We start from the raw sequence: 15934 nt of genomic DNA, 5'->3' as shown, positions 1-15934 counted from the left end.
GTTTTATTAGCCTATATAAACCTATGGCACATTTCTTTTGAAACAAATCACTCAAAAGTAAAAAATAAATGATCTGGTGATCCAGTATTTAAAAAACAATACGATACGCCTTGTTGTTACTTAACAACATGCACCCTCGTCAAACTGGGGTAATTTTAGAAACTATTTTTAGAAATATTTTTCAAGGCTGTTTTACGCGGAGTGAATTTCGTGATCTATATTTTAAATTAATGTGAAAGAACTGTCATTGTAGCTTTATATATTAAAATTGTATATTTTATCTTCATTAAATCGTAACTTAACGTTAATAGATATGCTATTCTTGGCCTTTTAGATTATAAAGGCATTTTGAATACATGGGACTTGGTGTGCATATTAAACATTTATGTTTACCAGAAACTTTTTGCAAGGGTAAGAAGACCTAGAGCGATTAGGCTGCATGTCTATGTAATTCTAAATTCTGAACCAGGCCCTGTCGAAGCTGTGCGCAAGTTTAAATTCCGCTGTTAATAAGAACGAATAATAGACACAACAATAATGTGTTTTATTAATAGCGGCTACAAAACTGAAAATAAACTGGGATTTACTTATTTATATTTTTAACTGAGGGAGCTCCTAACCCTACATCTCGGAAAAGAACGAAGTACGAGCTGAGCTCGTGTACTATAGCGTAATATACAGTGTAATACACACTGTTTAAATGAGTCTGTGGGGTCAGTCCATGTTAAACCAAAAACGAGGAGCAAGTTATTAAAAACAGCAATTTGAATTTTGCAAAGCGCGGCTATTGCGATCGGCTTTGAAAAGTTATATACAAATCCATGTTGGTAACCGTAAGAAAATTAAGATTTAAAAATATTCCGCGATGGACACAAAATGAATTAAGTGCCATAAACCATCTTGAAGATGAATAACTCTGCACAGTACGGCAATAAATAATAAATCAAAATCGGAAATGCCTGTGGTATTTACGGACAGACAGCTGGCTCCAAAAACAATTGCGATTTGATCATATTTTAAATGTTTTCGAACTGCGACTACGTGACAGATATGCATGGTTTTAAGTTCGAGATTACTATAGATATATTACCAACACGGTACTACAGGCCTACGTTACCGAACGTCTGAAGAAGAACACGCATAACGACTGATTAAATGACAAAGCAACAAGTAACATTCTCAAATGTTCTGTTATTATTATTATTATGATTATTATTATTGCTGTTGTTGTTGTTATCGACCCATATACTATCTCTAATTACAATTTTAAAGAAAGTTTATGGCATTTCTCCATTCTGATTTCATATCCTAAATCTAGGTGCCGTAATTCTGCTTCTTAAAAGACGGGAAATCTTTCAGGCGTCCATAGATATCACCGTGAAAGGAACAGGCGGCCGTCATTTTTAAAACCTAACATCCCATACGTAAGACAAACCGTCAGCTACAGAATTAACAAGCATAAACGGAGTATGGAATGTTAACAGTTTATTTCACAACTTAATTCAGCAGTACACTATCAAAATGTCGCGGCATGTACAAAGGGAACGGTAAGTCAATTAAAACTTCTTCCCCTTGTCTCGCTTATATATACCGATAACCTAGTGTCAGTATTAAACCACAAATGAAATACAAGATAATTTCCTGACTGAATTCAAGTAAATTCCAAATGATTGAGTATACATCAAACCAAAAATATACACAGCTTATACAGTGGGGGGGTGGGGGGGGAAGAAAATTGATTGTCTCCAGTTATAAAGCGCTTTAATAATAATAATAAAAAAACAAATACGTTTATTATGGGCCTCTCATTCTGTTTCTATATTTCTGATTAGTCTTAATATATACAGTAGAATACTTTTAAAGTCTGAATCGGGATAACGGCTAGAAGGTTCACCGTTCCTCGTCGAGTGCTGTGCATGACCTCAACATACCAAATATTGCACACATATTAGAATTCCACCGATAACAATTCCCTTTACAAAACAGATTCATGCAGTCATAAAACACCAAACAAATTTTACACAGTATGTATTTTTGTTTTATATAAAAACGCATTTAAACATACATATTTTATTTATCGAAACTACTCCCCCGAAAACCGATGTAAATCCTGCGGCAGCAAACGCCTTCCTAATTAGGTGTCAGTCAACTAAAGAACGTTTCCGATAGCTGCAAGCTGTACACCAGTTCTTAAACTCTATAAACTGCATCGTAAAAATTTCACTCACTTAGGCTACTTAACGAAATAAAATACTCAACGGCAGTAGGTGATATCGTACACCATGACATCAGTACGTCTAATGATAATAACAACGATATATAAAATAATGACACAATTTGTGAACATTAAATCTGCAGTGATTTTTTTTTTCACACGTCAAATAAATACAGGCTGTAATGTCAACGCCGTTTCCCCCTATTAAAAATGTAAGCATTTTATATAGCCTATATAAAAATAATATTTCGAATATTCGATTATATAAATAAATTTAAAATTACACTTTGTTGGTGTAAAAGGAGGAGTTCTCACACCGGCCTGAGCAGCGGTACGGAGGTAACTATAGGGTGTGAGTAGTACACGGGGTGGGGGAATGTGAGCAGGGACTGGCTCGTTGGAACGCTGCCCGCTGCGCTCCCAGTTTCGGAGGCCGAGTTCTCGTGGTATAAAATAGGCACGCGCACTATCCTCTGCGCCGCTGCGTGACTCAGATTTGCAGCCTCCAGTTCTGCGGCCAGCTGCCTCTTCCATTTATTTCTTCTGTTCTGGAACCAGATCTTTACTTGAGTCTCTGTGAGGTGTAAGGACGCCGCTAATCCAGCCCTCTCTGAGCTGCTCAGGTAGCGCTTCATGTCAAACGTAGACTCCAGCTGGAACACCTGACTCCTGGAAAAGACCGTGCGCGTTTTCTTTTTCCTACACGGTTTCTTATCCGGACTGTCGTCCCTATTCTTCCAGTCATCCGTGCCGTCGTCTTTCTTTGGTTCCTCTAGATCGCTCTCTTCCAGCACGATTTCGTCCGCGCTTTTGCTGCCGTCTTCTTCTTTGGAGTCGGGGTCGGATTTGAGTACTAGATCCGGCGAATCTCGATCGGTACCCGAGGCTGGAGAGGATTCCCTCACGCTCGCTTTTTCGTTAACTAGATTTGAAAAGAAAACGGGAACGGGAAAGTTGTCGATAAGCATGCAAAACAACATTAAAATAATAAGAAAACAATACAAAATAATACAAAAATCATTGTCATGTAAAGCAGCGGGTTGTTTTTCTTGTGTCCGATTATTGTAAGGATTCGGTTATAGCACGATTGCATAAATCATAACTTTTTGTGTCATTTACCAAAAGTAATTACAAAATGTTTGAGCAAGCGTACACTTCTAGTTCGCTATTCTGAGTATAATGATAATAAAAGTTATTAAAAATGCGATCGTTAATAACAATGCTTATTTTGTCACCCAGCCTAGTAAACGTAATAGGCTAATTTATTTTTAATTCACTTTTCAATGCAGCACATTAAGGTATGCCAGACACAATTTAATGAATGTGTTCCTACGTTTAACAAAGAAAACGAATGAGGAATGTTCACCTTCTGTCCTGTGTAGATGGCCCGAAGAGCTGAGGGAGTAGGGGTACCACCACGCGGACGCTCGCTCCAGATAGTGGGCCGGTAGCGCGAACCTCTGCGTGGGTATCTCAAAACGAGGAAAGCTCAGATCTCCGACCTTGGAGAATGAGAAGCCGCCGTCCAAAACACTCTTGGATGCAGCCAGCAGGGGTCTGGGTTTGCTGGATTTGCTGTCACAGTTCAGCAGATTCTTAATGGAGAAGGGCGAGTCTTTAGCAGCAGCACAGGTTTCTTGCGCCGTCTCTGGCATCGCGACTAAACGCCCGGATATCTCACGCCACAAAACAGAAGTTAAGGGGAAGAAATCGTGGCTAAGAAAAAAATAAAAACAAACAGCTTTTAACTTCGCTGCCACCAATGAGTGCCGTTTTAAACGTCGGTTGTTCTGTTAATTAATGAAACGCCCGGGACGGTAAACAGAAACCTTTAAAAAGTAGCATCGGTCAGTATCCAGGTCTTACGAAGATCCGCGGTAGGAATCGTGTGGCGCGCCAGCGTAGTGCCAGATGCAAATGACGAAAAAAAAATGTCACCGATATTAAACGCGAAGAGTGCAGGGCTGCCGTTCACCTACAATGGCAAATGGGATTAAGAGGCGGTGGAAGATAGAGGGGACAGGCTTGAAAGCAAGTCCACCCTCCCTTGACTGCTTGCCTTGAGTGTAAGCGCTCGCCTGTTATTGGTCTTATATAGTCCAATTAGACAGCAAATAAGAGTCGGGGTATTATTACAAATCACCATGCGGTTTGCCTTGGCAGTCCAAGTGGAGCAAGCGAATGACAAACGTCAGACTGTTTGTTAAGTGTCTCAAATTTAATTTCGTCTGTTTACTTTGAAGTGAGATGCTTTTGGATTGATTTATATGGGAGGAGTCTTTTTTTCAGAATTTCACTACTTCTCAATAAGTCACATTACATTATACATTAATAAATACGTCTTGTGAACTGGTTAAGGAATAATCGCTTGTTTTTGCCGAAACAAACCCGATTTGACGTCACAAACAAATAAATAAGTATTGCTAAGCAAATAACCGTAGCAAAAAGTGAAAGCGTCCGAACGTCCGAGGTGGTGATAGACAGGGACGGCGGAGCGCTTCGGGCATGTCCGCCCTGGAAATACCAACGTGGGGACGTGTGAAACAAAACGTGTTACTGGATCATTTAAAGGCGTGCGGTCCCTGCTTTTTTAAGATCCGTTTATACGTTTGTCTTTGACGAACAGCTAATTAAAATCGACGTAATTATATTAAAAAATAAGTCGGCCTTTCAAAGATATTCTTGTTCATTACATTATTGGACTCTTGTTATTGTTAATGTTGTTAATCATGTTTTTTTATCTACAGTATGTTTAAATATATGACATTTTCCTAGCTTGATAGGTGCCAATTTGTCTACTGCGAGTTTAAATTTATAATAGGACCATAGTCTGTGTAAATGTTGCCATGAACACAGGCCTACATACGGAGAAAACAAACATAACAGCTTTTGGAATAAAAAAAAAATAAATAGCCTTAAATAATGGTTCATGTGGTATTCCGAATGACTATAGGCCTGTAAATACCGTATTAATTGAAACTAATTCCTCCTTACAAGTTTCCGCATAATTTTTTGACAGTTCTGGTACTGTCGCTCTCTCTCCTTGACGAAGTTCACGAAGTTTAACTCCGAATCGCAAGTAATAAACAATGACTCAGACTTACAGAGTCAGTTTCGATTGGATTCCAGGCAAATTAAAAATATATAAATAAGTGCGTAAGAACAAATCAGCGCTTTCAGCAGTCAGATAACTAATGGCTACTCCACCTCTGCCCGCCTCACAATTGTCGCCGAATCGTGTGCCTTCCCGACGCGTGTTCTATTAAAATCCTCTCCATTATCCAGCCCCCACAATGAATTTTGAAATGCTCAATATCGTGTTAGATGTGATTGGTAGCTTTAGTATTTAGTGATTAATAGACAGGGAGCAGAAAAAAATAAGACCGAGTCTTGGAGAATAAATGGAAACAGCGTCCTCTATCGGCATGTATAATGGAAGATCATGTTAAGATAATGCGTATACGATTTCATCTTTTTGAAGATATCTGACATTTGCCCTGTCCCAGGTGATTATTTTGGCAAATCAGACACAGAATCTGAAAAGCTATTTATCCATTCTTCAGTCTGTACTCACGTAAAGAGACTGGACCTAATAGCTTACTGGTTTTAAGGCCTGCTAAGGTATACACCTTTTCGCGCTTTAGCAAAGGACACGGGCTTCGGTGCTTCCTCTGGAGGGGTAAGATGTGAGAAATTTAGATCAAGCTACCCTGGTTCTGTTTTTCTTTGGGAACAATAGTAACTTTATGTGGTAATACTGTACTATAATATCTCTTGATTCCTATGAAAAATTAGCATATTTTTATCATCAGAAATTACTATTTATTATAAATAGTAAAAATGAAACAGGAATTTGTATTATTTTATCATTTCCAGAGATATCCCTGTGAAATGGATCATACAATTAATAATAAATCATTTGATTGTTACTGAAATTGCTTTTTAATGTTTTGTTAGCGCCAATGAAGCAGCGCCACCTGGTGTTTACTAAATGAAGAACATTGATGATTAATATTACGGGCAGTTAGCAGAAGTCATTGTCTAGAGAATCGTTTGTCAGAGCAGTAAGTATGTTTGGCCATTTTAACACACCAGAATATAAACAGGTGGACAAGAAATAGCAAGGATGGAATGGTAAGATATATAAAATGGCAAAAATATCTAAAAAATGCGTGAAACAAAGAACAGCTATATATAACCAGTACCTTAACTGAGGTACACATTAACCAGGGCAAATTAATTCAGTAACATGGACATAATAAAAAAAAGAAAAGTTTATTATGTGTCTTGAGTTTCTGTTAAAATTAGACGTAATTCACGATAATCATTTAATACCAGTTTCTCCGAGACACCAGGCTGTAGCCCTTAGATAAATTACTAATCTTACACCAAGCCAGGCATGGAAGAAAGCACTCTTAGTCTATCTGACAATGGGATCAGTACATTTAGTCTGTGCTTGACCTGTTAAATGCTGTTTATCCGCATTTGTGAGATTATATAATTAAAACCCGTGATCATAATTCATAAATGCTAAAAAGGCTTTACCTAACTGCCGGTTACAAACAACAAAGCTATTTGTATAGCAGATCAATATAAAATGCACACTGTGATATTTTCTTCCGGATTTTGCTTTGTAGACAGATACAATTCAGTGACCAGAATGATGTCAGTAAAGGAACAAAATGACACGCGCATCAATTTCAATACCGGGCGGAACAATAAACACGGCGCCATACAGGCATTTTCATCGTAACTGTTTTATTTTCGTTTCAAATACGAATTCTTTCGACACGTGCTATGCTTCTGATTCAAAATCATTTTTAACGAAAAAACCTTCGCTATTATTTGTTGTTTTATTAAATAATATAGGTCTATTTTATTTTGTCTTCAGCACAGCACAAGAAGACGTAATATGTTATTATATGACTTTTTTCACCCCCAAATCCACGTTATTGATTATTTTACAGGGAAAATGACAAATGGCACCTGAGAAAGACGCGGTCAGCAAGTTCTATTAAAGAAATGATAGTATTGCTCATGGCCTGTTAAAGGTTCAGTTTAGATACTGCATAGGTCTCCATCCATCATCATATAATGATCAGAATGATGAAAAATCTGCGGCCGTCCAGACCAGCCTCACACCTTAACTTTTATTTGCGATTGCTCAGAATAGTGGAGATGGATTTTGTTTTGATATCCAGTTACGGATTTCCCCCCAGCTTTCAGAATTATAACGAAATGGTAAAAGTAACTTTAAATGAGTAAAAATGAGTAACTGAGGGCGGAGTTTGTGTGGAGTGGGTTGGGGCGGTGGGCCTGCATGGGCCTTCCTCTAAAATACTCAGCTACATAATAATATGAAATTGTTTGTTTTAACCCCATTTTATTTGACCTGGCTTAGATGCCAATAGTCCATTGCTCTTGGTGCTGTGGTTGTGTTTATTTTGCCACTGTCTGTGTGTTTATGTTTGATGTTTATTTTTTTTTATCTTGTCTTCATGTAAGTATGTTACTCACGAATCAAACTCTTCAGCACATTGGTCAACTAAGGTGGTTTTAAATGTGCTTTATAAATAAAATTGAACTTGAAAGAAGATATGTAAGTTGTTTGTGAAACAAATGGCAGCTACTAAAACTAAGCTACTGAAGATTTGATAATAATAAGTGCCGGATTTGTTCTTGCCAATTCGTGAAGCACAAACATGCCTGATTTATCCACCCCTTCTAGTTACTTATGGTAAATGTTAGGGCTGGGTAGGGGTTAGGGTCATCATGTTAGGATAAGGGTTTTCCCCATAGAAATAAATGGAGAGTCCCCACAAAGATACGAATACAAATATGCGTGTGTATGTGTGTGTTTGTGCGTATACATGCGCTGGTGGCTCCCACCTGTTTCCACACATCATCAACTGCTCTGTGGACCAGAGAAGGTCCGTCAGGGTGTTGGAGCAGATCCCAGACACTCGCTAAATCATGAACAGCCAGCTGTGCAGAAGGGAGATCGGATCGAGAGCCATCGACGGAGCGTTTCCCGATTGCGCGGTGGTGACGTTTTCTGTCACGTCGGCAATCTTTAAAAGAAAGGTTTTCCCCAAAAAACTAGCATACTAAAATAGAACTTAATAAATGCTCTGCTTGTGTGTGTGTGTGTGTGTGTCAGCGTGTCATATATTCTACCGTAATGAAAAAGATTCTGGTTCCAGAAGACAGATGAATCCATAAACACACATAATTGAGAATCAAAGACCGATAAATTTTAAACTGCTATTAATTTTCCTTGTTTTTCTGTTTGGGATGATGATCTATGTCACAGGGGCAGCTGGAAAATGGAAGAGATTAGGGGGAAAAATTATAGCAATAAATTTTCTAAACATACACCTTGATTATGCTTCGATCTCCCCCCCCCTCCCCCCCCCCCTTTTCTTTGGAGAAGGCAGAGGCTGCAGAATGGGCCTGTGAAATAGGTTCCCCCTACAGCCCCGGGGGGCTTTTCTGCCTGGAGGTGTGGTTCCCCCCCTCCTTTAATGGAAGGACTGACCTGCGTCATTTATAGCAAACTCGCTTACACTTAGTCCCACATTTAAATACACTGTCACACCATCGGCAATCAGTCAGTTCCTAGTTAACAGCCTGATACACATAAACCTAATAGATTTCTCCTGTTTAACACATTGATTTATCCGCTCCTTGGGGATGTATCGGGAATATCTGCCGCCCTCATGTGTGCCAGGCTGCTCAATTCTTTCTTTTCCTTTTATTTTTTTATTTTAGCTCAGGAAATGGGGGGGTGGGGGTCTCTGAGGACTGTGAGCCCCAGGAATCGGAGATTTGTTCCTTATTTGCCCCAGAATGGAGCTTTAGCCATCTGCATTGGGAGTGAAGACGGATTTTATTGCAGCGAGGGCGCTAGAAAGATACACATGAGACCCAGAAAGGGGTGGGTTTATCCAGTGTAGTATCTATTTCTGGCCAACAGGGGGCTCCCAAACCTCAGCCACCCCCCCCCCCCATTGGGTCCAGAAGATGCATCCAACTGACTGTGGAGTGACAAAACAACTGAGGGACATGAGGGGAACCAAGCGTCCAATCATATGCTCCCGGTATGATGCGAAGACTCTGAATTGCACTCTCACATACATTACAGGAGTGTTACACATGCATGTCTTGGGTATGAGAACATGTGTTTTATGCTATCAACATTTATCAACAACCCAAAATTGGGGGGGTGGGGGGGGGCACACTGTTACTACACCAGTGAGCAGATGGACAATGATAATACCTTTGGGGGCTTTCTATTGGGTCTTTTGAATGCTGTGACACTTGCCTGTTGCAGGGGATGTGCATCACTCAGCCGAATGATGGGAGAAGATGAGCTCTCCAATCAGAACTGGCTGGCATTCCCATTTGCTGTCAATCTCCGCCTGGTTCAACCCACTGAGACTAACCAATAGGACCTGCCTTAAACCAATCTGCAAGCGGCAGGGCATGTTGGTGTTACATTGTCAGAAAAAACATCTACAGTCCTGGCACAGTTTTGTCCTGTAAGCTACAAACAACATTAATCCAATCAGATTGTAGATGAGAGGATGCAACTAGAGGATGCAGGACCAATCAATCAGATGTCTTGACCCCACCTCCTCTACAATCAACTGTCTTGAACTGCAACATAGTGTATATGTTAGCAATCTGGATCCTTAGGATAAGGGGTGAGAGAGAATTATTTACTACTATTTCCATAACAATTAATTAGATACTTATAACAACTCAAGGATCCAATGGGTAAGCTTCTACTGCCTGGATGGATTTAGGATGTCTAGAGACCTGGAGAGTGTTATGCTGGCGGAGTGGGGAGTAATGAGTGGCACCATCATTCGGACCCGGGTTCGAATCTAATGACCTCCTTCACATGTCCATACAGCTATTCTGCTTTCCTCCTGCAGTCCAAAATTGGGCAGCTGGGTGAGCTGGCATCCCGTCACCATGTTCCTCTGCCGCCTCAGCCCTCCTGTACCCCAGTGCTGGAGAAGATGCCACAAGATGTATGGTTGGATGGATGGACTTACAGTATTTTCACTGGAGTATTTCCGGTGAAGTACCATGCTTAAGGGTATAAAGCAGGACCTCATTTGGGACTCGAGCCAACACCCTTCAGGTGTAGTTATCTTGTTAAACATCACTGTTCTATCCAGCTACCCTCTTTTGATATTTTGAAGTTAAACTTTTTATCATTGACAATGATTAGTTGTCCCCTAAAGACATATAAAAACATTACACTGGACGCGAGCTAGTTTTTATGTACAGATGAAAATCCAGCCCTTGCAGGAATATATGTGACATTATACATGTACAAAAATATCTGCAAAGTGCATTTCTCCCTCATTATGACCCTATTTCCCCACTTAGTCTCCTCAGTGTGTGGTTTTGCAGAGATTCGTCTCTGTGTTTTATAGAGTGACCCTAATAAACTGGATTGTGACACGGCAGGTTTATCACTGTCACAGATAAAAACGTAATTAATGACTGCGGAAGCCGGACAGGGCCGTCATGCTGCCCCTTAAGTAGCTCTCCGGCTGACTGGCTTTGCGGGGACCCAGCTGGACATGGTCCGGGTCGATCAATGTGGGGGGGGAGCACGGCTGCGGGCAGAGGTTAAAGGTCACTCATTCCTCCCATCATCTCCTGGCCAATGAGTCCTGCAGGAACGCGCCATGCCGACCACTGTCCCCGCAGACCACCAGCGCCCCCTGTGCCGACCACTGTCCCCGCAGACCACCAGCGCCCCCTGTGCCGACCACTGTCCCCGCAGACCACCAGCGGCCCCTGTGCCGACCACTGTCCCCGCAGACCACCAGCGCCCCCTGTGCCGACCACTGTCCCCGCAGACCACCAGCGCCCCCTGTGCCGACCACTGTCCCCGCAGAGCATCAGCGGCCCCTGTGCTGACCAATGTCCCCGCAGAGCATCAGCGCCCCCTGTGCCGACCACTGTCCCCGCAGAGCATCATCGCCCCCTGTGCCGACCACTGTCCCTGCAGACCACCAGCGCCCCCTGTGCCGACCACTGTCCCCGCAGACCACCAGCGCCCCCTGTGCCGACCACTGTCCCCGCAGAGCATCAGTGCCCCCTGTGCCGACCACTGTCCCCGCAGAGCATCAGCGCCCCCTGTGCCGACCACTGTCCCCGCAGAGCATCAGCGGCCCCTGTGCCGACCACTGTCCCCGCAGAGCATCAGCGCCCCCTGTGCCGACCACTGTCCCCGCAGAGCATCAGCGCCCCCTGTGCCGACCACTGTCCCCGCAGAGCATCATCGCCCCCTGTGCCGACCACTGTCCCCGCAGAGCATCATCGCCCCCTGTGCCGACCACTGTCCCCGCAGAACATCATCGCCCCCTGTGTCGACCACTGTCCCCGCAGAGCATCATCGCCCCCTGTGCCGACCACTGTCCCCGCAGAGCATCAGCCGCCCCCTGTGCCGACCACTGTCCCCGCAGAGCATCAGCGCCCCCTATGCCGACCACTGTCCCCGCAGACCACTAGCAGCCCCTGTGTCGACCACTGTCCCCGCAGAGCATCAGCCGCCCCCGTGCCGACCACTGTCCCCGCAGAGCATCAGCAGCCCCTTGTGTCGACCACTGTCCCCGCAGAGCATCAGCGCCCCCTGTGCCGACCACTGTCCCCGCAGAGCATCAGCGCCCCCTGTGCCGACCACTGTCCCCGCAGAGCATCAGCGCCCCCTATGCCGACCACTGTCCCCGCAGACCACTAGCAGCCCCTGTGTTGACCACTGTCCCCGCAGAGCATCATCGCCCCCTGTGTCGACCACTGTCCCCGCAGATCATCATCGCCCCCTGTGCTGACCACTGTCCCCGCAGAGCATCATCGCCCCCTGTGTCGACCACTGTCCCCGCAGAGCATCAGCACCCCCTGTGCCGACCACTGTCCCCGCAGAGCATCAGCGCCCCCTGTGCCGACCACTGTCCCCGCAGAGCATCAGCCGCCCCCGTGCCGACCACTGTCCCCGCAGACCACCAGCAGCCCCTGTGCCGACCACTGTCCCCGCAGACCAGGAACCACCATTTATAAATGGATGGTGCAAAAATGTACAACGAGGAAGGCGGGGGTAGGGGGGGTGGCAGGGGACACAACCTGGCAGTTTATTCAATGAAATCCAAAGAGTGCAGTTCAAACTCAGCGTTGAGCTGTAAAGGCCACACTCAGGTTAATTCTGTCCTGTTAGACAGGAGTCTGATGCTCTAATTACAGCAGGTATGTGCCAAGATGATGCTGGCACCGCCGTTTGTGCCACGCTGGCATAGTGGTGAACTGTTGACTCCAAATAGTCCTTGGTCCACAGTGCACCTGGTTTCATACTCCAGGTCCTGGTCACAGTGACCCTGATTAAATAAGTGGTATAAAAAAATGAAATATTTAACCAAGCACCAGTCTTAATTACTGCTAATTAACGGGTGAATTGCTCATTTAGGCTGCTGAGTTGGGACAATTATACTTTAATGGACTGAATCATAAGTCCTCTTTCTTATTGGTTTTAATCCACCCCTTGACAAAAAGGAAATAATTTTAAGGCCCTACTGCTGGGTATGTATTGTCATGGTTACCGAAAAGCAGAGGTGACTGAATACAGTGTCTGGGGGGGTGCATGCCCTTCTGTTTTCCACTTTGCCTTGTAATTGGTTTACTGGGATTGTTGAAAGACCTGAAAGCCACATTACGTCAGGTTACAGGTGTGTATGATGTGCTAACTGACATCTAGCTTTAGCCTTCAGTAAAATGGCCTCTGGAAATCCATAACCAGAATACTGTGGCAAGCAAGCTCAAGCTGCTAATTATTTCTGTGCATTTTGAGGAAATTGCTACCGCAAACAGCAGTAATGCTATTCCAAATTCTACATTAACCGAGCATCAAATTCTGTTTATTACATTTCTGCAATCTCAAGAGAGCAGGTTCGAGCTTCGCCACAACTGGGGCAGAAACGCAATGCTGAAAAGCTAAATCCCTTTATCATCAAGAGTAAAGGCATTCATTTCTATCAGCAGCAGATACAATCCTACAAATACTCAGACTAAATAGTCCCCAAATGGACATGAAAGGAGAACTGGGCATTCATTTCTAACTATTTAACCATGAATGATGAGGACAGAAGGTTCAAATCTCGGAGTAAAATCTGCTTTCATACCCTTGAGAAATAACCAGAATGAAAATGTGCAAATATACCATCATATTCATGGGTAACATTGATTACATGAATAAATGATGAGCTCTGTTATTCCATTTGTACAAGAACATCCACTAAGAAGATACGTAAAGGAATAATCAATCCGTCATACATTACAATACCTCAGCGGCGAGCAGATCCAATGGATCGATATAACATCTTTATGATGGCTGTAACGTAAACCACAAAGGTGACTGACGCCAGTTTGTGCTGGTCAGGCTGCTTCTGGGAACGGACCCACAGTCTTCATCCAACCCATAAATAAATAAAAATCAGAACCCACAAAAGCGAGGGGAATAGTTATTTTCTCTACATTTTATTTATTTAGTAGACACTTTTATCCAAAGGGGTAAACATTTTTCTTTTTTCGAGAAAGCAGGATCGGACGATCCTAGTGGAAAATTGGGGGTTAAGGGCCTTGCACTGAAATCACTGATGCTGGGCTTTGAAACAGCGGTGTTCTGGTTACAAACGCAGCATATTCACTCACTGAGCCAAACATAGCCTCTTTTCATAAGGTGCTGTTTTCAGTGTCCCCGAACTCGTCTTTTAACGAGCCGGGCAGTGGCAGAAACGGGAAATTACGGAGAAGCACTTTCGGGCGGGCGCAGGAAATTAATCGAGCGGCGCCTCTTCTCTGTCCAGCCTCATCCCCGCCGGCCATCGCCGATTCCTCAGGAAAACTGCGTCTTTCTGAAAGGCTGCTACTTCTCAGTGCGTTTCGGGGCGGTTGGGGTCCAGGGAGTGATGCTTGTGTTAAAAGAGGACTGGGTGGGAATGGGGGGGGAGATGCACTTTGTTTGCCTGCACAAAGTGTGATCCTGATAATACTATTTTCATCAGAGGCGGCAATTACTTTCATTAGAAAGGGCTCAGCGTGGTCTCCAGGAAATTGAGTGCTGGGAAATGAAAAGCCTAATATGTACTTTCTTTATTGTAAACCGCCCCCACCCCTTTTCTTTTCCATACACCCTATGCAGACTAGGGGTCTTGAGAAATAAATAGTGTAAGAAGAATAGAATCCTCTGGGGTTCGCCCCTATCTCTCCCCCGCGCCGATCCGGTAGCGAAGGCGATGAATAACGCTACTATTGCTGTTCAAGGAGCGCGATCTTTTCTTTGGCACTAATATCCAATGCAGCTTTTAAATGAGCTCAACATATGAGTAGAGTGCTTTTTTTGGACCAGGGAGGGGGGAGGCACAGGCTCTACTAGGAATTAATCCCCCCGCTTCCTTTCAGATGGAAATGCGCAGTTTGTGTGTGTGTGTGTCCCGCAAAACTGCAAACAGAACACAAGCGTGCCAGTTTAATAGCGGCGCCAGCCTTTTGAGTCCCGTCCCTTTAAACGCGAATGGGGCCAAGTGGATAACTCTGTGACTTTCTTATTAAGCAGGTGTAAACTCGCGTGCAGAGGGTAGATTAACTATCAAAACTACAGCGCGGCGACACCACGGGGCGTTGATCCGAGTAATATGGTTCACGGTGGGCGGTGCCTTGTGGGAGATACGGCAAAGCTTGTTAATGTTGCACGTGTGTAAAGCAAATTAAATCAAGTCCAGGAGTCTGAACTACGAACAGGAGTTACTGGCTTATCTGGGTAACTTGTCGGATTTAAGGTAGCCTGGGCAAAATGTACTCAAAGTGAACGAATATTAAGTCAATTTAAACTGTGGTATACTTTAAATCCGACAAGTTACCCCGATAAGCCAGTAACCCCGCTTCGTTGTACAGACCACTGCTCTCTTTATAAACACTTGAGATGTCTGGCTTGTGGTGGGTTGCGGGCTAGACGAGATGGTTTACACCCATTATGTTATTTATAAATATGTCAAACAGCAGACTAATAAGTTTAACTTTAAATCTCTGCGAGCACAAAGAAACACAATGAACAGCAAAACGACACACAGGTAGAGCCGTCTTTCCGCTTCCCTTCCCTATTCCTCACAGGTGACCTTATGACAACCCCAAAGAAACAGCTAATCCAACCCGGGCTGGCTGGTGGTCTTACGTTAACTTACCCGTGAATAGGTGTCGCGGAAATGCAAAATATCGCCAAATCCAAACCTCTGGTTAAAAACCTAATTTAGCAAAACATTTGCTAATACGCTCCCAGCAAGGATTTGTGTGTTAACATGGACCTATGCAGTCCAGTTCATTATTTGTTTTTAGAAATGAATGACAACATAACATAAACCTTAATTAAAGATAAAAAAAGATTCAACAAAACATTATAGGCTACCGTAGGCCTACTGTGAGGAAAATCGAAAGCAGACAGAAGCATTGCTTTTCAACTACTCCGGTGCATAATTAGTTCTCGTCGGCATACTCTATTTCGCTACCTTACGTATTGAAACCCTATTCATCGTCGGGTTTTGTAAGCGCGTATTGTGTAGCTTTAAGCGTGTTAGTAAGTCCTGCCCCTATAAGGTATTTGATGACAGCGAAGGAAACCTGGGATATAAACTGAACGGCTTATCGCCACGT

The 15934-nt window shown here is 43.5% G+C and overlaps 1 protein-coding gene across 1 annotated transcript; it reads right to left on the bottom strand.

Annotated features, from left to right (window-relative positions):
* Positions 1 to 1794: 1794 nt before the first annotated feature.
* Positions 1795 to 4275, bottom strand: LOC125715724 (homeobox protein HMX3-like). Its single transcript, XM_048987582.1, has 2 exons — positions 3582 to 4275; positions 1795 to 3137 (listed from the first exon to the last, which is right to left on the bottom strand). The coding sequence occupies exons 1-2, from the start codon at positions 3868 to 3870 to the stop codon at positions 2527 to 2529; spliced, it is 900 nt and encodes a 299-aa protein (XP_048843539.1). The 5' UTR covers positions 3871 to 4275; the 3' UTR covers positions 1795 to 2526.
* Positions 4276 to 15934: the final 11659 nt, after the last annotated feature.

The sequence above is a fragment of the Brienomyrus brachyistius genome, chromosome 20 (genome assembly GCF_023856365.1).
Source record: "Brienomyrus brachyistius isolate T26 chromosome 20, BBRACH_0.4, whole genome shotgun sequence".
In the NCBI taxonomy this organism is placed as follows: Eukaryota; Metazoa; Chordata; class Actinopteri; order Osteoglossiformes; family Mormyridae; genus Brienomyrus; species Brienomyrus brachyistius.
This window is presented reverse-complemented; position numbering and strand designations above follow the sequence as displayed.